Genomic DNA, 14,536 nt, shown 5'->3' on the forward strand with positions numbered 1-14,536 from the left:
CCTATAGCAAAAACCTCTCCAAAAAAAAAAAAAGTTCTTCACGAGTAGAAGTCTATTAAACATCTCCATTTAAAAGACTAACAATAGGGACCAGCAGATGGTGTAATGATTACGTCACTGGACTCCCACATGGTCGACTGCAGTTCGAATCCCAGACCAAACAACTTGGAACTCCAGCTTGGCACATGTGCATGCATGCCCAAACTCCCAAAAGGGGAATGGAGGAGCAGGGACCGTGGTGTGGCCATCCCTCCTCGGGGAGATGTTATTTCTCGTTTTCTGTCTCTCTGTCTCCAACTCTCCAGTGAAAGCACGAGCCCTATAGCAAAAATCTCTCTTTGAGAACCAGCAGTTAGTGTAATGGCTATGTCGCTGGACTCCCACATAGTCGACCGCGGTTAACGTCCCGGATCCGGTGGCTTAAAATTCACACCGGGCATGTGTTGTGTGTGTGTGTGTGTGTGTGTGAGTGCCCCGGATCCCAGCGGGAGGGAGAGTCAGAGGGGTGGGAGTGCCATGCCCATGCCCTATTAAGAGGTGCCTTCTCCCTCTTCCTTTCTCTCTGGTGAGTGCAAATGCTCTCTGGCAAATTAAAAGAAAAGAGAGACTACCGATACAGATGTTGGTGAGGTTGCAAACATGGCTAGTGGAACTGTGAGGTGGAACAAATACTCTGGAAAACCACTTGGCAGATTCACCTAAAGGTGAAAATGCATGCAAAGCAATTCTACTCCTAGCTATATAGTCAACAGAAAAACACACATAAGTTAATCTAAAGTCACAATCAAAATGAAAACAGAAGTTTTGTCATAGAAAAAACTAGAAATTATAGAGAAACGAATTGTGTTCTATGCATGTACTGTGTCACTGGGGAAGTCGTGGTGCATCTGCACATAGAAAATAGAAAAATATTCTGTGACTTTCCTACAGCCCGAGCACAGAGAAGCAGACGGCAATGAGGGGTGCTGCACAGCAGTGCGGACAGACCTCACAGATACACTGCTGGGGGCCAGCAGGTGGCATGGTGGCTAAGGTGCTGGATACTCCCACGTGGGAGTAAGAAACCACTCCCCAGAGTGAATGGCCATGCCACAGTCCCTCTCCTCCACCCGAGCCCCGGATTTTGGACACGCACACACAGCATGAGTTTTCTTTTTTTTTTTCAAGAATTAAATATTTAGTGTCATTTATTTATTTATTCATTAATTTATTATTCAATTTGTCCAGAGAGAGAAAGAGAAAGCAAGTTGCCAGGTCTGGGATTCGAACTGTGGTCAGCCATGTGGAAGTCCAGTGCCTTAACCACCACACCACCTGCTGGCCCCCCAGCATGATTTTTCAAGCTGCCAGGTCCAGGACTTGAACCCACTCAGCCATTTGGGGATCTAGCACCTTAACCACCACACCACCTGCTGGCCCCTAAACTACCTTTCTAAAAGTGGAAATATAGTAATTAGAGAATTAAAATGCGGTATTTTTTACTATGTCAAACAAAAAGCAACAGGCCCAATTTTGGTCCTTTAGAAGATCAAATAATATTATTATTTAAACAGGCACTTACAGTTTATGGATTCTTTCAAAAAGTCCATTTCATCATCCAGAACATTTGTTCCTTTGTTTTCTCTTATAAAATTCAGTAGGATGTTAGCTTCCGGTGTATCTTAAGTTAAAAATGCATAAGTAAAACAAAAGCTGATTATCTTTTACTTCATTGTGAATTCTCCAAAACTATTTTTAATAGTGAAAAGTGAAGCTATATAAGAATATAATCAAATAGCATATTATGCGACCATTAATAATGTGATGGAGAACGCTATTAGCATGAAGAGATGTATACCATAATGTCAGTGGAAACAGCAGCTTACAAACCGTGTGGTACAGTATTCTAATTTAAATACATATATATTTTTTTCTTACAGACATATGGGAGTCTAACAATGTAACCATTACGCCATCTGCTGGTCCCTCATTGTAAGTTTTTAAAAAGTCCTATTAAACAAATTTTTTATTCAAATTAAATCCAAGCTGCATTTTCAGACTTAAATATGCTATACAAACATTGGAGTATGTACACAGACATCTCCAAAGAGCTGAAGCTTTCAGAGAGTAAATATGCTATACAAACATTGGAGTATGTACGCAGACATCTCCAAAGGGTTGAAGCTTTCAGAGAACTTTTTACCTGGATTAGCTGTAATAATAGTTTTTGAGGTTACTGTTGCAGTCATGCAGTTCCTAAATTTGTCAAAACTTATTCGTATATCTGCAGCAAATATTACTGTTTGGGGGAAAGGCCACATTAAAATGATTGATTACATGAGGATATTTCTAAAATGACAAATACTGAACACAGTTATCAAATCACACCTGTTTCCCGGGGTACCCAGCTCTGTGCAAGTAGAATGGATTCATTGTCCCAACTGCATTTGTTTAAAAAGAAAAGATACAAATTAAATATACCAGAGAAAACTGGTAGCGACACATTATTGACCACAGAAAGGGGGGTGGGAGTTAAAGAAAGCCTCACTGGCCGGTGAGCACTCCCCCGTGACAGAGAACAGCTCCGCAGCTCCGACTGGCCGGCTGTGCAGAGCACGTGTCCTTGTCCCGTCCCGCAGTGCACGCGCTCATCTCTGACAGTGCTCCGCTCGGCACAGCCTTCGTTTTGCAGCTCTTGGTCAGTCCAGGCTAGTTAGAACTGAGTGACACAAGTCTATAGACTAAAGTCCACCTTCAAGACCGTGAAAGTAGGACACCTTCCACCCAGAGGAAAGCTAGACACTTGATGGACTGAGTGCACTTCTCCCAGCTGCTTCCCCGGCACCCAGGCATCAGGGGTCTAACAACGCCTTGTACCCTGCCGTGCTTCAGGGTGCAGCCCCCATCGCTGCCCCACAACCCTGCCTGCCCTGCTCCAGGGTTCTACCCAGAAATCACAGAAATGTGTTATAAAAAAGAACACAGTGACCAGACTGGTCACAGGAGAGTCCATCTAAGCAGTTCTGTGACATCTGAAGGTCACCTTGAGGCACAGTCCACAGCAACGCACAGTCGGGAGCTAGAGGCTGTTCTCCTTCTTAAAGTCATTTACCTCCTAACAGCACTCCTCTCTGGAGAGGAAACTCATCAACTGGTGAAATGAAATGTCCCGTCTCGGTAAGAGCAGGGGCTCACGGTTTGGGACGGATGCGGAAGATTACCATATCATCATGAAAGAAGACTCTGTCCTGTCACAGAGTTGGACTTCACACCTCTGGCCTTTCCTTCGGTCTGAAGTTGTAAAGAACTTTGGCTCTCCAACCTTAGAAATGGAAGGAAATCATTCTTCACCTAGACGGTAGAGGTACTCAAATCATTCGTTGATGAAAATACTCAGATGTTTACCTTTTTTTTTAAGAGAGATTTTTGCTATAGGCCACGTGCACTTGCCAAAGAGACAGAGACAGAAAGCAAGAAATCACCCCCTAGGAGGGATAGCCAGACCACAATCCCTTCTCCATTCTCCTCTTAGGATTTTGGGCACGCATGCACAAGCACCCAGTATGAGTTGTGGGTTTTTTTGTTTTGTTTTTTTTGGGGGGAGAGGTTTTTGCTATAGGGCATGTGCACTCGCCAGAAAGATAGAGACAGAGAGAAAGAAAGTGAGAAATCACCCCCCTAGGGGGAATGGCCAAACCGCAATCCCTTCTCCATTCTCCTCTCGGGATCTCGGCACGCACACACGTGCTCCCAGCATGAGTTTAAGCCACCAGGTCCAGGACTTGAACTGCAGTTGACCACATGGGAGTCTAGCGACATAGCCATTATGCCAACTGCTGGTCCCCCAGCCTCACTGGCCGGTGAGCACTCCCCCCATGACCGAGAACAGCCAGCAGCCACTGGTTCTGGGACTTGAACTACAGTCGACGACTAGATGGTAGTCCAGAACATAACCATTAGGTCATCTACTGGTCCCAAGATGTTTATCTTTTTCAAAAAAGAATTATTTATTTACTTATTTTAATTTGATCAAATTGACACAGAATGAGAGAGAGAAAGCGAGAAAGTGAGAAAGCAAGCCACCAGGTCTGGGACTTGAACCACAGCCGTCCATGTGGGAGTTCAGCACCCTTAACCTCTATGCCACCTGTAGGCACCCCAGACGTTTAGATTTTAAACACCACATTAGAAATATGAAAGTGGCCAGCAAGTGGCATAATGGTTAAGGTGCTGGACTCCTGCATGAGTTTGAGTCCTGGACCTGATGGCTTAAAAATCACGCTGTGCCCATGTGTGCGTGTGCCCAAAATCCTGAGAGGAGAAGGGATTGTGGCATGGCTCTCCCTCCAGGGAATGACTTCTCATTTTTTCTTTCTCTCTGGCACACATGCCGTATAGCAAAACTTAAAAAAAAATCTTAAGGGACCAGCAGGTGGTGTGGTGGCTAAGCGCCTGAACATTCTCACATGGCTGACCATGGTTTGAGTCCTGAGCCTGGCAGCTTGCTTTCTCTCTTCCTCTCTCTCTCTGTCTCGCTCTGATCAAATTAAAAATAAATGAATGAATAAATAAAATCAAATAAATAATTCTTTTAAAAAATAACTTAAAAAAGAGAGGCCAGCAGGTGGCATGATGGTTAAAGGTGCTGGACTCCTACATAACCAACCACGGTTTGAGTCCCGGACTTGGTGGCTCGCTTGCTCGCTCTCTGTCCCCCTCTGGTCAAAGTAAAAAAAGGAAAGAAAGATAGTTAAATAATTGTTTTTTTTTTTTTTTTTAATTTTAAAAAGGGACCAGCAGTTAACATAATGGCTATGTCGCTTGACTCCCAGGTAGCCGACCGCGGTTCGAGTCCCCAACCCGATGGCTTAAACTCACACCGGGCATGTGTGCGTGCGTGTGTGCCCAAGATCCCAAGAGGAGAATGGAGGAGAAGAGATTGCGGCATGACCATCCCCCTCAGGGGTTAATTTCTCTCTTTCTGTCTCTCTGTCTCTCTCTGTCTTTCTGGCAAGCGCACGTACCTTATAGCAAAAACCTCTCCAAAAAGAAAAAAGAAAAAAAAATTAATAAAAAAGAAATATGAAGGGGCCAGCAGGTGGCATGGTGGTTGAGGGCCCTGGACTCTCACATGGCTGATCACAGTTCAAATCCCTGATCTGGCAGCTTGCTTTCTCACTTTCTCTCTCTCCCTTTCTGGTCAAATTAAAATAAGTAAACAAATAAATAATGTTAAATAAAATAATATTTTTTTCCTTTTTTGGAGAGTTTTTCGCTATAGGGTGCATGCGTTCACCAGACAGACAGAGAGAGACATAGAGACAGAAAGCGAGAAATCACCCCCCAGGGGGGATGGCCACGCCACAGTCCCTTCTCCTCCATTCTCCTCTCGGGATCTTGGGCACGCATGCACACGCGCCCAGCGTGAGTTTTAAGCCACCGGGTCCAGGATGCAAACCGCGGTCGACTACGTGGGAGTCCAGCGACATAGCCATTACGCTAACTGCTGGTTCCCTAAATAAAATAATTTTTAAAAAAAGAAATGTGAAAAGGCAACATGCACTAGTGCAGTGGGTTCTCCAAGTGGCAGGCTCTGTGCCAGAGGCCCCATCAATAGGGAATGCAGCCAGGCTACACCCATTACACCCATTGTTCCGAAATGGGGATAGCTGCTCCCAGAGGGAGACACAGAACAAATGTATGCATTTTCTCTTTCACTTGCATCTGATGCTGGGGTTACTTATAAGGAAAACACTCTGGGTGCCTGTGCATGCATGACCAGAATTCCCAGTGTGAAGAAATGGAGGGTAGGCTGGCAGGTGACAGTGGTTGAGGCGCTGGACTCCCACATGGCCAACCACAGTTCAAGGCCCGGACCTGGCAGCTTGCTTTCTCATTTTCCCTTTCTCTCTCTTACTGTCTTTCTCTGGTCAAATTAAATAATAATAACAAAATAAATAATTTCTGAGAGGTTTTTGCTATAGGGCGCATGCACTCACCAGGAAGACAGAGTGGCAGAAAGCAAGAAATCACCCCCCAGAGAGATGGCCTCGCCTGATACCTTCTCCTCCATTCTCCTCTCGGGATCTTGGGCACGCACACGCACGCGCCTGGCATGAGTTTAAGTCACCGGGTCTGGGACTTGAACCGTGGTCAACTACCTGGGAGTCCAGCGACATAGCCATTACACCAACTGCTGGTCCCTAAAATAAATAATTCTTAAAAGAAGAAGAAATGGAGGGACTAGGGTATGACAACGCCAGTGCACTCTCTTCTCTCTCTCTCCCTCTCTTAGGCAAGCACATGTGCCCTCTGGCAATTAAAAACAGTTGTATTAAAAGAAGTTTTTTGGATCATTTTTAGTTTTTTGCCTTAGGGTATGTGCACTCACCAGAGAGAGACAGAAAGGGGGGAAGTGAGAAATCATCCCACGAGGGAATGACTGCACTGCAATCCCTTCTCCTCCATTCTCCTCTCAGGATTTTGGGCACACATGCACACATGCCCAGTGTGATTTTCAAGCCACCAGGTCTGGGACTTGAACTGTGATCAGCCATGTGGGAATCCAAAAGTTAATGCTATTCTCTGCAAGGCTGACCCATATAGGAAGGTTCTAAGTTCACATGCCCAGAGTTTTCTCTCAGTGCACCAGCTAAGGTTGGAGGTGGATCATGACATCGAGACCTCGTTGGGGTCATTCTCTCTGAAAAAATCATTGTTTTTTTACAAGGAAGAGGTTTGTTTGTTTGTTTGTTTAGGTTTTTGTCAAAGGGCACGTGCTCTTGCCAGAGAGAGAGGGAAAGTGAGAAATCAACTCCCAGAGTGGATGGTCATGCCCCAGTCGCTCCTCCTCCATTCTCCTCTCAGGATTTTGGGCAGGCATGCACACACGCCCCGTGTGATTTTCGAGCCATGGTGTCTGAGACTTGAACCGCAGTCAGCCACATGGGAGTCCAGAGCCTTAACCACTGTACCACCTGCTGGCCCCACAGAGAAGAGTTTTAAAGTGAAAAGAGAATGGAGTAGAAAAAAAGGAAGACAGTTAGATAAAAATGTAAAGAAGAAGAAGTGTAAAAGGACTGGAAGCATGAGGGGAACAAAAGCCGGCAAAGAGAGAAAGGCGTGACCGTATGAGAGGAGGTGCCAGGCTCCTGGGGCAGGCGGGCAGTGGAAAAGCTGTTCAGGAGCTTGCTTATGTCCACACTGGGTTCAGGTGGTTGTTACTGCACGACTAACCTGAAAGCATCACACAGCGCGGTAGGGAAACTGAGCATGAGTTAGCACTCCAGTGAGTAATCGGACCCGAAATAGCTAGAAAGTGACCTGTTTTCTTCTTGTCTAAGGTTACTATAGGTGTGTGCCCTGGCCTGAGAGAGACAGAGAGAGCGGGAAACCGCCCCGCTGCAGTCCCTTCTGCTCCACTCACCTCTCGGGACTCTGGGTATGGACACACACCCTGGCAGAATTGTGAAGTCCCTGGGTCCAAGAATAAAAACGTGCAGTCGGCCACGCGGGACCCAGCTGCCGTCCCCTCCATGCCATTCGCTGGCCCAACTATTTCTCACGACTGCCGTGTAGGGTGTTTACTCTGCCATCCCAATCGTCCTGAACCTCTCCCGCAGCAGGCGCTGTGCGGGGGGCCAGGCTGGGGAGCTAGACAAACATGACTTCTGCAGCCAGGATTGCTGTCAGGTGAGTCAACACCCTCTCAGTCAGTTGCATCTAAAACCAAAAATTAATTACTCTTTTTTTAAAAAAGAATTTTTTAAAGAATTATTTTATTTAACTTTATTTATTATTATCATTTTCGAGTTGGATCAGAGAAAGAGAGAGAGAGGGAAATTGAGAAAGCAAGCCGCCAGGTCCAGGACTTGAACCGTAGTTGACCAGGTGGGAGTCCAGCCCCTTTAATCACAGTGCCACCTGCCAGCCCCCCAAAAAGGTAACTACTCTTTATTTATAGCCTTAGCTGCGAGAAGTGCAGACATCTATTACCACTGGTTTTGTTTGCTTGTTTGTTGACTCTCACCCTTTCCTATACTGAGAAATTACTATTTCTCCTTTAATTTTCTTCATGTACTTTATTTTGTGAAACTTTTTTTTTTTTTAGATTTTTGCCATACGGTGTACGCACTTGCCGTAGAGAGACAGAGAAAGAGGGAAAGTGAGAAAGCACCCCTAGGAGGAATGGCCACGCTGCAATCCCCTCTCCAGTCTCCTCTCAGGACTTTGGGATGCATACATGCACACTTGGCATGGTTTTCAAGCTGCCAGGTCAGGGACTTGTGCAGTCAGCCATGTGAGATCCAGTGTCTTAATCACCACGCCACCTGCCGGCCTCGACTTTATTTATTTATTTATTTTCATACCAGTGTGGGTGCATGTAAGAGAGAAAAAAAAAAAACAGAGAGAAAGCATACCTTGGGGCCAGCCTGTTGCATGGTGGTTAACGCAGCTGGATCTCACATGACTGACAGCGAAGTTTGAGTCCCGGACCCAGAGGCTTGAGAAACGTGCTGGGTATGTGTGTGAATGTCCCCAAAACCCCAAAAGAGGGAGAGAGGGAGCAGAAAGGATTGCAACATGACTATTCCCCATAGGGGTGTGGGGTGCTGTCTCACTTTCACTCTCTGTCTTTCTCTGTTGAGTGCATGCACACTTTAGCAAAAAGTAAGAAAAGAAAAAAGAAAGCAAGCACCTAACAGGGCCTGATCGTGTCATAGTCCTTTCTTCCTCTGTTCCTCTAACCCACTGGGATCCTGGGCATGCATGCACCTGCTTGGTGTGTTTTTCAAGCCGCCAAGGCAAAGACTCTAACTGCAGTTGGTCATACATGACCTGGCTCCCTCTGCGCAGTGCTTGACCCGTGCCATTGCATGGCAGTGAGACTTTACTTGTGAGGTCTACCCAGATCTTTGGCCAGTGTGTCACACCCCAGCGCTCAGAGCTTGAAACAGAGGAGACAAATACTGACGCAAAGGCAGGACACACCTCCTGGCGCCCAGGGTAGTGCTGTCTTTTCCGGTCTCGCCAGCACACAACCATGCGACGCACTGGACCACGGAGCCCGGCCTCAGCACAGCACTATGCTCCCTCCTCCCCGTGGGCAGCTGAGCCACTCCCCACCCCTCAGCACAGAACTGATCCCCAGACCAATCCCAGGACGCCCCTTCAGGGAACATAGTGGAGACTGAGTCAAGGAGCTCACCTTTCACCTTTGCACCTTTAACTAGCTCTGCATTTAGTGCTCAAACAGGGTTTTACTCTACTCCTCACTCACAGATAAAAGGCAGTTCCTCTAGAATGAGAAGAGTTTCTGCTTCCTTAATTCAATTTACTACAAAGATGCAGAGGAAAAATCACCCCTACTGGCCACACCAGTACCTTCCAAACACAAGTTCCCCAGTTGTACTTGGACTTGAACTTACCGACCTCACAGCTGCCAGTACATTAATAATCCTCCCAGCCAGACTGTGTCCATTTGCAACAATGTCACCCAGTGAATAATAATCTTGAGACTCTTTAACAGGTAAGTGTATCAAAGAAAGTAAGTTGGTGTCCACTTCATAGCTGGAACAAACTTTTATGGCTGAGTGATTCTCACTGAGCAGAAGTTTACAGCTGCTGAATTGCCAAAACATGATACCAAATGATTATTCAACTTGAAAAATACCTCCAGGTCCACAGTTAATTAATCTATACCACATTAAGAAATGTATACTTTTTACTCTTAGAAACACTGAATAATGTTACAAAATATTTTTTGTCTAAAATGTACTTTCTTAGAAGAATGTCTTGAGGGTTAATCTGTGTCTGAGTTCTAAGCATACTAGTTGTTGAGCCTGGTTCAGGACTTTGAGTTCAGTCTCTTTTCTCTAAAAAGTAGGACTATGCAAGCACTCGAAACTTTAGGGGTTAAACAGGACTATGAAACTTTAGGGGTTAAAGTAGGGGTGTGATATCAGGTGCATGTGCGTGCATGGCCCAAATCCTGAGAGGAGAGTGGAGAAGGGATTGCAGTGTGGCCACCTCCCCTGAGGGGTGCGGGGGTGATTTCTCACTTTCCCTCTCTTTCCTTCTCTCTCTCTGGTGAGCACACACGTCCTATAACAAAAACTAAAAAGAAAAGAAAAGAAAAGGAAAGGAAAGAAAAGAAAGGAATACGAAAGCACTCTAAACTTTAGGGAGTTAGGGAATATAAAACGCAAGGTCTGGTTATCTCTTATGATCCTGACTGCTCTGCCCAAGCACCTGAGGCCAAGGACTTGCTCTGTCTGCAGTGAGCTGTATAAAGCAGATACGAATATTTACAGTGAACTTGAATGGGGAGCTCTTTCCCCTACAGCCAATCAACTCCCGCGTCCTCTGGATGCAGCCTCCTTAACAGCTTCCTCTGACCTGCCATCCCCCTCCTTCCCCCTGCTTCGGCCTCAGTTGTTTACCTCATCACTTCTCCAACTACGACTTGGGCTTCCTAACTGGGCTCTGTTACCAAAGTACATGTGGTCAAAGTGGTGAGCCTAAATCACAGACATGGAGACTGCTTCCCGGCTGAGCATGCTGTGGCTGCCCGCCACCAAAGTGTGAGGTTGGTATGACAGGCAAAGCTGTCTGCCACGTGTCTCGCCTCTCCTCACACAACGCTTGCGTCTGCCCTATATTCAGTCATGTAAGACTAGCAAGTTACGACATTGATACTTCCAGATAAAGTATAGTCAGATACCAGCAGTTTCATATGGCCTAACCGAATACGCGCTCTTGTGGAGAAGGTCAGAAGGTTTCGTGTTTCCTCTGCCAAGAATTCTGCCCACTATCTATCCATCCATGTGTCCCATAAACGTCTACCGAGAATCGATTATGTGCATAGGGGTACAGTGATGAAGGCAGACGAGACCTTGGATCTGAAACTCAGAAGTGCGAGAGAGAGATGTGACAAACAAGTCAGCTCAGACAGTGACTGTGGGTATGTGACAGCAAGGGCAAGGTCCTGGCAACCCAACAGACGGGGAAGGTGGAAGGAGGTGACATTTAAGCTGAGGCATCAGTGGCAAGAAGAAACAAGTGTCAGACACATGAGAAGAGTGCTCTACATAGAGGGACTAGAAAGTGCAGAAGCTCAGAGAATGAGTCCAGTGCGGGCACAAGATGGCCACAGAGGAGACTAGAGTGTCGGTACAGACGAGGTCAGAAAGCCGAGGGGAAAGGGCTGTAGCGGAGGTGGGTGTACATGCATTAGATTGCTCGCCAGCTCTATACAGGCTGGCAAAGGGCACTTCAGTATGAAAACAAGTATTTATGATTTCCATGTTTCATCTTTTCTTCTAATTGCTCGAGGTTTTGTTTTGTTTGTTTGTTTGTTTGTTTGTTTTGGAGAGGTTTTTGCTATAGGGTGCATGCGCTCACCAGAAAGACAGAGACAAAGAGACAGAAAGCGAGAAATCACCCCCCAGGGGGAATGGCCACACCGCAATTCCTTCTCCTCCATTCTCCTCTCGGGATCTTGGGCATACACGCACAACACGCCTAGCCTGAGTTCAAGCCCTGGGTCCAGGACTCGAACTGTGGTCGGCTACATGGGAGTCCAGCGACATGGTCATTACACTAACTGCTGGTCTCCTAATTGCTCAATTTTAATGTGACTGACATCAAATTTTTGTAAATCTAATAATGAGATTCAAAGTACTAAAATAAAAAAAACCAGCATTTTTTCACAAGACTGTTTCAAAGTAAATTCTCTCGTAGTCAAAGATAAACAGTGTGAGAGAAATAAACTCCAAGTTGAAGAAGCACCTAAGTAAGCTCTCTGCTGATGCAGTACAAAACTACTCAGAACGCCCATTCTCACAGAGACTGTTGAGCTCGCGCTGTACAACCCTTTACCTAGGAGTTGCGGGGCTGAATTTTTCTTCTCTCTCTAGTTCTTTCTTCTGGATCAAGGGATTTTCAATTATCACTAAAACCAAGGGCAAAGTATGACGGTATTACAAAACAGTAACAGGGTAAACAGAAATTGTACACAGCAGTGAACCTAGTGATGTGCTTTCTAGTTTCTGAGCTGGTGTCACGGCATCTTTCACAGCCACCTTTTTGTGTCACTGTGAGAATTGGGACCCTGGGTGCATGCACCAAGCCAGACCTGGAGGGAGTCTAATGCTTTGGGGTTAAGTCCCGATGTATGACCACACTGATATAACTGCATTGATCTATTTACACTCAACATTTGATTTGGTCAGGACGTGCCCGTCAGAAAAACAAACACCTCAGCTGACCTCCTACTTCACACTCGCCCTTGGAAACAGTGCTGGGGGTGTTAGAGCAGTGGGGCACCTGGGGCACTACACTGGGCTCTGCCACCTCTCAGCTGTGAGAACTCAACACTAAGCTTTCAGTACCCTCCCGGCCTATATTAGGCCTTCCTGTGATCTGTCATTTAGTCTTCACATAACCATTCCGTGACTATTCTTATCCTACAAATAAAAAAAATTGAAGATTACAGAGGTTAAATAACTTTCCTAAGGTTATATATATATATCAAAATAGAGGGACCAGCAGTTAGCATAATGGCTATGTCACTGGACTCCCACGTAGTCTACCGCGGTTCACGTCCTGGACCCGGTGGCTTAAAACTCACGCCGGGTGCGTGTGCATGGGTGCCCAAGATCCCGAGAGGAGAATGGGGGAGAAGGGATTGCGGCATGGCCATCCCCCCTGGGGGTGATTTCTCGCTTTCTCTCAGTCTCTCTCTGTCTTTCTGCTGAGCACATGCGCCCTATAGCAAAAACTTCTCAAAAAAAAAAAAAAAAGAATAGAGTTAGAATTGTTCAGATTCAAAATTCATCATCTTTTCAGTCCACCACATTAACACCCTATTTACATGTATAATAATCATCAACCTAAGGCTTTTAAAATCCCTTATTTCATCATTCTCATAACCATTGACATATTTTGGGGCCAGTGGATGGCATAGTGGTTACGTCTCTAGACTTCCACGTAGTTGTCCATGGTTTGAGTCCCAGATCTGGCAGCTTAAAACTTATACTGGGCTCGGGGCCAGCAGGCAGCATGGTAGTTGAGGTGCTGGACTCCCACATGGCCAACCATGGTTTGGGTACTTACCTGGTGGCTTGCTTTCTCACTTTCCCTCTCTCTGTGTGTGTCTCTCTCTGGTCAAATTAAAATAACTGAATGAGGTGCCCCACCCTAAAACAAAAAACCCCCTCAAAAAAAAAAAAAAAAAAGAAGTATTCTAATCCTAAAGTATGTCTTTACCTCTCTGTTTAACTGACATTCCAGCACTCATTCAAGGAACGTTTATAACAAAGTCCCTATAAAGTTTACAAAGTTTTCTGCCTTCCTAGTTCATGAATATTCAAGGAATTTACTGTTCAATTGGAGAAACATTAGTAACCCTGAAAGCTCATAATGCCAACAGGAGAGTATTTCACATAGGTACTGATAACTGATGTTGGTAATCGGCTGCTTGATACCACCGCGTGGGAGAGGAGCAGTCTAATCCCCTGCATTTCTCATTGCCTTCTCATTTTCCGCCATGAAGGAGAGCTGGCACACACGCCTTCTTGTCTCTGCTGTGAGGTTAGAGCTGTCATCTACTGGGTGACTAGGTTCTGCTTTATATTTGGCATGCCGTCCTATTTAACACTCAGAAAAACTGATGGGATCTAGTATTTCACAACTGAGACCCAAGTTTAAGAAAATTTCCCAAACCTACGGTATAAGTAAATGTTGAAGGTAGATTTGTTCAGTATGGGAGTTTTTTGGGGTTTTTTTGTTGTTGTTGTTTTTGTTTTTGTTTTTTTGTTTTTGAGAGAGGTTTTTGCTATAGGGGCCGGCAGATGGCATGGTGGTTAAGGGCACTGGACTCCCACATGGCCGATCGTGGTTCGAGTCCTAGACCTAGGACCTAGTCCTAATATAAGTAAATGTTGAAGGTAGATTTGTTCAGTATGGGAGTTTTTTGGGGTTTTTTTGTTGTTGTTGTTTTTGTTTTTGTTTTTTTGTTTTTGAGAGAGGTTTTTGCTATAGGGGCCGGCAGATGGCATGGTGGTTAAGGGCACTGGACTCCCACATGGCCGATCGTGGTTCGAGTCCTAGACCTAGGACCTAGTCCTAAAGCAGTTTGCTTTCTTGCTTTCTCTCTCTCTCTTGCTCTGTTCCTCTCTGGTCAAATTAAAGAAATAAAAAGTTAAATAAAATAATTCTTAAAACAAAGGGAAAGAGGTTTTTGTTGTAGGGCATGTGCACTCACTGAGAGACAGAGAGAGAGAAAGCGAGAAATCACCCCTGGGGAGGTGGCCATGCTGTAATCCCTTCTCCTCCCTTCTCTTCTTGGGATTTTGGGAGCACATGCATATGTGCCCTGCGTGAGTTTTTAAGCGCCAGGTCTGAGACTCAAACCATGGTCGACTACGTGAGAGTCCAGTGATGTAACCATTACGCCATCTGCTGGTCCCAGTATGGGAGTCTGACCTGCTCTATGTCCACCTGGTCAGTTCGCCCCTTCATAGACCACCTAGTGGTCTCCTGCTGCTGGTGAGGT

At 45.7% G+C, this 14,536-nt stretch overlaps 1 protein-coding gene across 4 annotated transcripts in view; it reads right to left on the reverse strand.

The window, feature by feature from the left end:
• Positions 1-14,536, reverse strand: part of MEIOB (meiosis specific with OB-fold) — a 35,063-nt gene that overhangs the window by 11,351 nt on the left and 9,176 nt on the right. For 3 of the 4 annotated variants that reach the window (XM_014587028.2, XM_027770979.1, XM_027770981.1), the window contains 6 exons: positions 11,860-11,932; positions 9,408-9,603; positions 3,201-3,301; positions 2,368-2,420; positions 2,183-2,278; positions 1,562-1,660 (listed from right to left, as the gene is read on the reverse strand). In XM_014587028.2, coding sequence (XP_014442514.2) covers positions 1,562-1,660; positions 2,183-2,278; positions 2,368-2,420; positions 3,201-3,301; positions 9,408-9,603; positions 11,860-11,932 — 618 coding nt within the window. The remainder of the gene's footprint in view (positions 1-1,561; positions 1,661-2,182; positions 2,279-2,367; positions 2,421-3,200; positions 3,302-9,407; positions 9,604-11,859; positions 11,933-14,536) is intronic. The other variant, XM_027770980.1, reaches the window with a different exon arrangement.

This window comes from Tupaia chinensis, unplaced genomic scaffold (genome assembly GCF_000334495.1).
Source record: "Tupaia chinensis unplaced genomic scaffold, TupChi_1.0 Scaffold000178_1, whole genome shotgun sequence".
Lineage (NCBI taxonomy): Eukaryota > Metazoa > Chordata > Mammalia > Scandentia > Tupaiidae > Tupaia > Tupaia belangeri.